This window comes from Strongylocentrotus purpuratus, unplaced genomic scaffold (assembly GCF_000002235.5).
Source record: "Strongylocentrotus purpuratus isolate Spur 01 unplaced genomic scaffold, Spur_5.0 spur5_scaffold_10, whole genome shotgun sequence".
NCBI lineage: Eukaryota > Metazoa > Echinodermata > Echinoidea > Camarodonta > Strongylocentrotidae > Strongylocentrotus > Strongylocentrotus purpuratus.
In genome coordinates this window covers 11,202,190-11,212,715 of record NW_022145595.1, presented here as the reverse complement: position 1 = coordinate 11,212,715, position 10,526 = coordinate 11,202,190, and the positions used below count along the sequence as shown (strand labels likewise).

Sequence of the window (10,526 nt, the reverse complement as noted above, 5' to 3'; positions counted from 1 at the left end):
AGGGGAAGAGAATGATAGACAGGCAGATAAAAACAGAGAGGGAGACAATGGCACAGAGAGAGAGAGAGAGAGAGAGAAGTAGAGAGAGGGAGAAAGATATAGACAAACAGAAAGAGATAAATGGAGACAGAGAAACAGAAGGAGAGATAAATAGATAGAGAGAGAGAGAAACAGATTAGACAGAAAAACAGAGATAAACAGAAAGAGATACAGATATAATCATTTCTTGATTTTTATTGACTATCATGACTTTAAATAAACTTACAGTAGGATCATCTACAAGAGCTTCCATCCTGCCTTCCTCCCCCCCCCCCCCTCTCTCTCTCTCTCTCCCTCTCTCTGTCACTTTCTATATCATTTTTATATCTCTCTCACTCTCATCTGTTTATCAATTTCCCTCTCTCACACCCTATTTCTCTCTCTCTCTCTCTCTCTCTCTCTCTCTCTCTCCCTCCCTCCCTTTTTGATTTTTTTTTTCCATGACATACTCTGTGTGATATGTTGCCTGAACTTAATTGAACTTTTCAAATCCACTTATTCCTCAATCCTGTCTATCAAATTTTTTTAAAGTAGACAGGTTCAGCAGCAAGTAAGTGTATGTACAGTAACAACAAAACTCATCGTATCAAAATCAAAAGGTCATTAAAGTTTTCATACCTCTTTCTTTACTCAACCACATTTCACTTCCTTTACACAACAGAAATAATGGGAGTGTTTACACTTTGGTTACGTTTGTATATCAGGAATTATAATGCATGTTGGGGTACATGAAATATGTTTCTAATTAGTACAATGCAACAGAAATAGTACCAAGCAGCTCCCATAAAAGATGAGTGACTAACAATGTCTGACGGCAATCACAATTAATTGCGTCCCAATAATGTCTTTCAGGGGAGGAGGAGGAGGAGGGGTGCCCTCCCCACCCCCACCCCCAGGCTAGATTTATGCCATTCTCTCCCAAATCATCCTGAAAATCACATTCATGTTTTGCTAGATCTGTTTTTGTCATTAGTAGAGGTTTGCTTTCAATTTGTAAAGTAACCTCATTACATCTCGACCTCAGACACGCATTGATGACTAAAATAACCATGTTTTCCAAAAATATGTTTTCCCTGTAATGTATCCTGATATTAGATATGCTTTTCTGATTATAAGCTCACTTGTTGAATAACACATTTTCTAAGCAATACTTTGGGAAGGATATACATTTGTACTTTTAACCATGGATATTACAATGCATGCTGGGAACATCAAAGTACATCTGGGTGAATCTTTAAAAGTTATTTTCACTGTTTTCACCTTAAGAATATGAACTTCATGAACACTTTGCTTGTTTGTAATTGAAAATTAGGAATTGCTTCAGACTGTTACCATACATACATCTGAATCAGCCTTTGAGCATTCGTACAATTCCTTTTATTTTCATGGTATGAGCCTACTACAGAGTTGTACACTTTCATTCAATTCAATTTAATACAAGGTTTATTAAAAACATGAGTGATTAAAATACAGATCTTGTCTATACTTAAGTGGGTTTAAAAACAAAAACTTAAGGCCTTTCACCTCCAATCAATTAACCTACCAGTATTCTGTTACCATAAAAGAGTTAAATTTGGGTGATATAATTCCTATCATTTTTTCTATTATTACTCTTTAATAAGGCACTTTACTTTCTGAATCGAAGATATTCCATGGAATAAGAAAAAGAAAACCCAATAATAAGAACAGACTTAGATACATTCACAATAAAGGCATGATAAAATCCACATGACTTGAAAATCACCCCGAAATATGTCATAAATCTGTCTTCTTTGATTTCACTATCTCTCCATCCCTCAATTCATCCAACTGTTCATTCTTCTTCTTCTCCTTCCCTCCATCCTTTGCCAGGTATCGCACCAGAAATTCATCTCTCATGTCCAAGAACGGCGTATCGGTGTCGCTTTTTGACGAGCGCATACCGAGAGCTCGTCTAGCCGAGGGTATCTTGAGAAGGATGTTCTGTCCCAGGCCGTAGAATGCAGAAACAGACCAGTAGAGGGCCATCGCCTACCGGTAGATAAAAAGACACAAAATCTAGATTTACTGGTGAGGGACCGGGGTATGACCATAAAACCAGACTAAGCTGATACATTTACATATTTCCAATTGCCAACCATAGGAGAGGAAGAAATTTATCTTTTGCTGAACTTCTATGCTGAAATCATCAAATTCAAAGGGAAACAATCATCATGTAATACATCCATCTCACACAAGTAAAAACACAATATGAATTTTTAGTAAATTTTAATTTAGACTTTAGAAGCTACTTGCTGATGTTCACCTGTGACAGACAAATGGTCCTTTTAGACTTCTTCTTTCCTACTACTGCTTTTTGTGCCCTTTCCATGGTGAAAGTGAATTTGGGGAGAAACTAGGATGAAGAAATTCTGACTTGCAGTAAGCGGGTTGTTTAGACAAGCAAAATCGCAAGCAAATAAATAATTGCTGAAAATCACAACCACTTGAAAGTACAACTCATAAGTGAAACTATGTGTCATTCATGTGGGTTGGAAATTTGGAATGACGATGTTTACTTTCTTTTCTTAGTATTCATTCTTCATTATTACTCAGCAGTAATATCCTACCAAAGTCACTGATTTAGCAGAAATGTATAAGTAGTTCTTAACAGACTATAATTTGTTTGACTTTAAAGAGTACCAATCGTCAAAACATGTATTGCCCTTAATGTAATGGGTTTCATGTCGCTTAACTGTTTTCAAAATATAAGCTTTGAATATCACTTATTTAACTTAACATGAACTCTCAGTATATATTGAAATGACTTGTAGAGTAGAGACTGGTCGATGCTCCTGTATGCATCAGCATAGAATTGGGCGCACACAGAACTGAGTTGGACATGGGTTCCATGCACTCAAGTCCGACTTTGTTTTATTTTTAGGGTTGTATGTTGTCCTTTATTTTCTTCATACTCTTCAATTTTTAACCTACAAAACTCCAGGTAATGTCTTTCCAGGTTACTTTTCAGTATACATTCTATCTTTAGATACACAAATAATTGTTTAGGTGATTGGCACACTTTAAGCAATCAAGAACAATACATCTAACCTAGTTCCAGAATCGTTTTTAACGATGTGACTGTCCTCATTTACCGCACAAATGTCTCTCAACTCGTTTCCTCAAGGGAAGTTTCTTGGTTTCCTGAACCCATTCCACGTGAAATATAATCACTTTCCAAGACTTCCCAAGATTGCAATCAACGTAGACGTGACAGGTAAGCAATTTATTACCAACAATTAGGATTTTTGTGTTAAAGGGATCCGGTAACTTTGTCTTAGATCCTTTAGAAATAATCCTTGATTTAGCTCATGCTGCAATGATAATTATAAACTTTTAGGTCAGTCAGGAACTCCCTGACTTTTACAAGCCGATCGCCTGTCTGATTATCAAGATATTAATGATTGGAATTACAAATTTTGAAAACCGTTCGCCGAACAATTTTCATAACACTACAGTCTATTGGGGAAAACGAGTATGGTAAAACCGGTCACTCAAAGATTTTTACTTTTTTGAGGCACTTCTTGATCATTTTGAAGCGCGATTTTTTTTTTAGGGCTTCAATATTACACCATATCACAGACACTGGTAACACGTATCTCAGATTTAACATTGTTAAACGATCCCTTTAAACCTTCTCAGAAATAAACTTTCCATCACGTTGTCTCTTTTAAAGCAATTCTTGAAATTCTGCAATGTAAGTGTATTTCTAGAGAAAATTGATTTCATTCTAAATGTATCATGCAGTCTATGGGCTGTTTTACTACCAAGTTATAAACAAATATAGTTCTGGGAGTCCTATTTATCAGAAGGCAATGGTAAGTCTCATTTTCACATAGACACTGCATGTTAGGCTCATATGCCCACAGTGCAATTTTTTCCCCTTCATTTCCCCCTTAATTCTACTTGCTTAGCTATTACATGTTCTTCTGCAATAAATAGAAACGATCATCTATTTGTTGTATAGAACACTCAGCCTGAGTTTTTTCTGATTCCTTAAAAAATTCCCAAAGAAGTTCAGAACTCAGTAAACTAATACCTTTAAAGTGTACCAATCATTTTTGTAGACCTAGAATGTATAAAATCTCATTGAGAAACATTACGGGTACCTGGCATTGTATAGAAATGGTTAAGGAGTTTTCTTGTATTCCAGTTATACTTCTTTATGTTCCTGGAAATGACATGAAATAAAATACAATAAATTATTAAAGGCCGTAATAACTCACCGAGGGCATGTAAGCTGCAATGGGAATCATGACTACAGACAGCGTCCTCAGGGAGTTGTTCACATATCGCTGCACTCTCGTCACTCTGCCCTTGTGCAGTGCATGCATCTCAATGTTGCTCAGGTTGAGAACGCCCACAAGGACTGGCAAGATGAAGGTTGGGTCTGGAACTATGAGACTAGGAAACCACAGAGTCCCTCCTGTTGCTAGGTCAGGCACTATGCTGGCTGGGTCTGTGAATGATAATCACAAAATTTATTTCTGTCACAGTATATGAATAGAAGATGAACTACTCATAAGTTAATGGTTAGAAATTTAGAATGAAGTATTGACCTCATATTTTGATTACTGGTACTATTTTAATCAAGTAGAAGTGTTTTGATTCTCTTCATTTTTTCAAAACTATTTTGAATTGAGTATGGTGATCCTTGTTATTTCAAAGTATGATGATGAGTTTCATTTGAAATACATACTTTTGGAGGGGAGGAGTATTGTTGCAATGGCATTAATCTAGTCTTGAGAAATAACATCCATACATATCTCTCTATCATCTTCATATTTGTGGATAAGATGCTTTTTCACCCAGTATTCACATAACAGGTATACAGTACATCTGGAACAACACATCCATACAAGGCTACTGTAGACACATAAACTTTATTCGGAGGCACAGCCCCTTGTCATGATGACATACATATAACAAAGGTCTGAAACTTTGATCTATTCAGGACTGTAGAATCACACATGCATATACTGTAGCTGCTCCACATCCATTGTGCTGTCATTTTTTCAAGCAATTTGCTTATTATTACTTAGGTGATTGCAATCACTTAAGTTGATTTGACAACTAATGGTCGTTGTTCTCCCACTAAAAGCCATTTTCAAGCCCTTTTGTTTTGAGGTCAGTTCTAAATAACTATTGTCTTTCAAATGCCGTTGGAAATTAACCTTTTCAGTTTTTGGGCCTGCAAATGGGACATAGTACCTTTAAGTTTGATAAAATATGATATGATAATTTGATGTGCTCTTTAGTTTTTTACGTTGCTATGTCACTGAGAATTGTATTTATAAGTTGCTATAGCTGGGGTAATAATTGGAATGGAAGTGTGTCAGACACGAACGATATAAGACTCCATTTCTGTTATTATTAAAGGACTCACCAACATACATCCTTTCTGACAAGGCTCCTGTCATGTTACGTAGAGCCAGGGAGAGAAAGATCCACATTGGAAGCTGGACCAGGAACAGTATGGAACTTTTCGCAGGGTGGCAGTTGTCCCTAACGTAAAGCTCCTTAGAGTATCGTCTAACCTGTCAAAATCGGAGGTCAAAAGGAAGCAGCCAAAAATACATCATTAGAACATAAATTATGTAATAATACTTGAAGGCTCATCCTAACAACTCCCCTCTGTTTTTTTTAATGAAGTCCTCAAGAAAACCCATTAAAGTTACATGTAGCTTGGGGGGGGGGGGGTGTTTCACAAAGATTCTTAGTCGAAGTTGGACCTAAATATTATGGAGAGCCATTATAATGGAATATATTCAAAAGTGAAAATTCAAGTATTTTAGACTTTTTATAAATTCCACGTCAAGAACATGAAATCTCCCATGATAATAGAAAATATAAATGAATTAAATCAACATTTTAAGCCTTTTAAAGTAACTTTTACAAAATATTTTCAAGGATGCCAACGGCTTTCAATAATCGTTAAGTCCTACTTGAGATAAGTTCAACGTAGAATCTTCATGAAACACCCCCAGGACTAAAGAGCTTCAGTATTCATTTACCGTAGCAGAAAAAGATTATCATTTTTTTCAATTTTACTATCTAATTTCCTGCCCCCTTGATCATTCATTTTGGTGAAATGTTTTACCTACTTAATGCATCTAAGCATCCTGTCTACAGGTACATATAAATGAGTAGTCATCTTTCGAAGCAGAGTTATCCACAAATGTGCGACGACCTGCCGAACATATTCATATTTAAACGAATAACCTTCATATGGCCTCATTCCTACAAAACTGACAACGGATGGAAACTCACAAGTCCCACAAAGGCACGCTGGGCTCTCTTTTCAGACCACTTCTCCTGCTTCGCCCTGGCTGCGAACCTCTCCACAAACGACCTCTTTGCCAGAGCAATGACCTCCGGCTGAAGGTTCTCGACTCTCACTCGAATGTTCTGAGAGTAGATGGCCAGTGGAAGGGTCAACGAAAATCGCAGAGTGAATGTTGTGGCTACGACGGTGGCCCACCAAGGTAAACCAGTTGCAGAGTGGACGTATTGGAAGATACTTTCTGCGAAATGGACGGGTTGGGAGTTCAGCAGTGTCTCGTAGGCAGTTGTAGGCTCAGTTGAAGAGTGGCGAACCCATTGCCTTGTTGAGGGTACACCTAAAGGCTGCAGAAAAGGAGTTGCAGATTGCCTTGATAGTAATGATGGAGAGAGGTAGGAAGAGAACCGAGCTCCTGGTAAATGATTCTGATGCTGATAAAATGTTTGATTTGTCTTTTTCCAGCAGGACAATTCATTAGTTTTTAATCCTTTCCTAGTAAAGTTTGGTAATGAAGATGGTGATGAAGATGGTGATGAAGATGGTGATGAAGATGGTGATGATGATGACGTGGCACACATTGGATTGTGTAGAGACTGACAATTTGCATCCCAACATGGCACTGGTACACATCCAATGACATGTTTCCTAGAGTCCATATGCTGTCTGTCCGAGACTACCTCATGGAGATGAGAAGAGCAGCTGGCCCCTTGATGCAGAGAGGTCTTTGGGTTGAAGATGGCACTGTGAAGCCCTCTCTGGAAACGAGCCAAAGAGGCAGGCCTAAAGGCGGGGTGATACATGTTCCTTCTGCTCTTGATTTCACTCTTGACCTGAATTGATAATAACAATAATAAAACGGGTTAGAGAGAATAATCACATATCTATTACATTGGGTATGCAGACTTTCACAGAAATAACTTTGCTTTGTTTGGTAAAAGGTCACTTACTTCAATTTCCCTCAGTCACAACCACAAATCAGATATTCATGATAGGATAATAATACCTTCCATTGGCTAATTTAATGCTTCCGCATTGGTCCAATACAATTGATTCCTCATTCCTAGCCCTTTTCAGTTTCCAATTCCTGGCATGCAGGCCTTAATTTTCGGCCTTAAAAAAATCTGAGAAAATAGAGGAATAATTTTCTCTAACATGTAACTTCTTCACTTTTCCTTTAATTTCCTCCTCTTTTTATTTTTCTAATTCTCTTGTCTATTTAATCCTCTTCTTTCAATCTCCTTGATTTTGATGTCCCTTTTCTCCTCTTCTTAATCTTTCCAAATTTGTCATCATTTTCTTTGTAGGGGTCTAGTTTTTCTTTTAGTCTTCTTGTTGTTTTTGTTCTCCTTTTTTTTTTTTACCTCCTCCTCCTCTTCCCTTTGTTTTCTTCTCGATCTTCTTCTTCAAGCCCCCCCCCCCTCCTCTCTCGCTACGACTCTCTATGCTTTGCTGGAGTGGACTACTCGTAGTGTATTGACCTCTAGCACTGCACTACGTGTTAATAGTAGGGAGGCCAATGCCCAAATCTAACTTTTTAATTACTAATTTGTTTATACTAAAACTAAGATTAAAAGAAAGCATTTACTTTCACTAAGAAAATCCACCCATCTGCCGACTCCAGAAGTTCCATCAAATAGGAGATATCCAGCTCTTTTTATCCAGCTTCCTTCTACGCCTTTCCGTACGTAAGAGCCTTGAAACAATTATATTTCATGTCGCAAAGTTACGTTCATAATTAGACAGGCCCGAGGGACAAAGTTCATGATGAAGTTTAAAACTTCGCGCGAAAGTGCAATCACTCAACAGCGGCTAGCCTTGAATCGGTCGCACACGTACACACCTTCTTCTTCTTAGTTGATCCCTCCACCGACACAGGCGCAAGCCCCGATGCAGGCTGAAGTCCAGCCATCAATGTGCGAACGACTACATCTTCTACTACTACGAGCCGAAGACGATGGTTCAAAAATGAAAATTGGCAGGAAATAAATATATATAATTCATTGATATTTACCTTAGATGTGTATTCCAATAATTTGATTTCCTCATGAGTATTCCTTATTATCAACGATCGAGAAGTTACGAGGTCCAATTAACATCCATCTTGCAGCGAACACAATCATAGCGCACCATGCATACAACGTACGTATTTCTCTCACTCTCTCTCTCTCTCTCTCTCCCTTTCGCTATACGTAACATACACACTCACTAACCATGTATCATACAACACACACCATCAAATCATGGCTTTCATTTCAATTCTCAATTGGAGTATAGACTGCTCACGTAGACTTTTTTTTTTACTGAAATATCTTTTTTAACACTTCTCATACATTACTGCACGACACTCGTATCTAGTGCAGTGAGAATAAGGTACTAGGGTCTATAAATAAGACTACGCTTTGCGCACGATCTGACCGGAGCTCAGATTATGTCGCAATACCCTTTATTTTTGGCGCGAACAATGACGTCACTGTTCACTGTTTTCCTTCTCATTTTGAGATGGATGTAGCTATAGGGCTCAAACCAACGCAAGATTGACAGAAACATCGTACTCTATCTACTTTCGAATGTTCATTTTGTAAAAATCTGTATTTAAAAAGATATAATCTTTTTTCTTTATATTTTCTAGTTGTTAGAAGTGGCAATTGTGAACATCTGAAATGTTGATCTCTATCAAAAGTTCTTTACTCAAAACGGATCCCATATTTTTAGGGTCTACCTTCTGCCAATGAGAAGGTTTTTAGTGAGCAAACCTCTACGCCCTCTAGGATTTTCTTAGTCGGTGGTGCGAGTGCGTCAAGGTCGTCTGCAACCACAATTATTGGATTAAAAAACGTCAAAATCTGCAAGATTGTCAACAAATGGTGAAAGACTGTTACAGATCCGTGATTATAGGTATGTTGTGAAATGTATAATTGTATTTTCTTTTCTTATTTTCTTCAATTTTTATTTTTACATCATTTTTTTTCCCTTTGCTAATTTTTTGAAGTGGGCGACGAGCGCACAAATCGTAGGTGTAGAAGCCTTACGCCCGGGCATTGGCCTCCCTATTAATAGGCAGCATTTGAATACATGAAAAGTCACTACACTCCTAACACACAGATGCACACAATCATGCCGATATGGCTGATTGGCAAGTTTGACAGTGGACTCACAATTTGAATTTTCAAATTATTCTTTCTAACATTGGAAAGTTGAAAAAATTGTATTTTACTGCTATTTCAGTGTCATTAATTGTCACTAAAGTACCGATTTTGAGTGAAATCAGTTTAGTTTTTGTACAGTGGTGTTGAAATGTTGAGAATCAATAGCACAGTTTTTAATACACAGCCAGAATAGTTATGCACCTATGTGTGGAGTAGTCTAGATCTTTGACAAAAAGAAAATTGTTTAGTTTTAACATTTCTTTCATCAACAACATCATTGACAAAAAATGCAACACTAGTTTCCAGCATGGTCTCTGTGCCAATAATTTATTTACAGATATACCTAACGTTTATAAATCTTACTTATTTCGTGAAAACACATTTTAAACAAAAACCCTTGGCCTTTCCTTTTTAATCCTCCATTTCAAATAGCACTGACAAGCTGACATGAAATAAAGCATGTGGGACTGTGGTATAATTTTCCATGAAAAGTTTAGGTGCTGTTGCATAAATTCTGTGGATAAATAATCATTTGAAATACACATGAATCATTCATGTCTTGGTCTAAATACTATATGACTTCGTTTAAACAAAAATTATAGTAATATTTCATAGGACAATCAAATATTACCTTTATTTTTGTGACGACCGACCCGCGACCGACCAAGCAGCCTCCTTCTTCTTCCGTTTAGCTAATTTGCGATTAGTCAGTTAGTTGTGACTATTGTCGCCAAAATACTTTACGTCGTGATTATATCTCTCATTTTTGTATTATTATTATTTATTTATTTTTCGTTTTATATTTATCTATCTTTCTTTTAAGATAATATCAACAAAATTCGTAGCAGTTTTGTGCAACTCACCAAATTGACCACACTTCCCCACTCAGTTTCACATAGCAAATTGGTGGCTAGTTTTGTCGGTAATCGGTTGGCTCTACATCCCCCCACCCCCCCCCCCCCCCCCCCCTTGAGAAAAAAAAAATCATGTAAAATCACGTGATTTTTACCTTTTTGGGGGGTTTGGCCCCCCCCCCCCCT

At 37.3% G+C, this 10,526-nt stretch overlaps 1 protein-coding gene across 1 annotated transcript; it reads right to left on the bottom strand.

Moving 5' to 3' along the window:
- Positions 1-642: 642 nt before the first annotated feature.
- LOC579523 (cytochrome c oxidase assembly protein COX18, mitochondrial) lies at positions 643-10,153 on the bottom strand. Its single transcript, XM_030979484.1, has 5 exons — positions 10,118-10,153; positions 6,328-7,170; positions 5,444-5,594; positions 4,284-4,516; positions 643-2,049 (listed from the first exon to the last, which is right to left on the bottom strand). Exons 2-5 carry the CDS (start codon positions 7,138-7,140, stop codon positions 1,795-1,797), a joined length of 1,452 nt encoding a protein of 483 aa, XP_030835344.1. The 5' UTR covers positions 7,141-7,170; positions 10,118-10,153; the 3' UTR covers positions 643-1,794.
- Positions 10,154-10,526: the final 373 nt, after the last annotated feature.

Excerpts from the sequence above, each read along its gene's own strand:
- LOC579523 (XM_030979484.1), bottom strand. The coding sequence starts at position 7,140 with ATGTATCACCCCGCCTTTAGGCCTGCCTCTTTGGCTCGTTTCCAGAGA. Across the intron at positions 5,595-6,327 it reads AGCGTGCCTTTGTGGGACTT|GTTAGACGATACTCTAAGGA; the intron begins GTGAGTTTCCAT and ends CGATTTTGACAG. Across the intron at positions 4,517-5,443 it reads GTCAGAAAGGATGTATGTTG|ACCCAGCCAGCATAGTGCCT; the intron begins GTGAGTCCTTTA and ends TATCATTCACAG.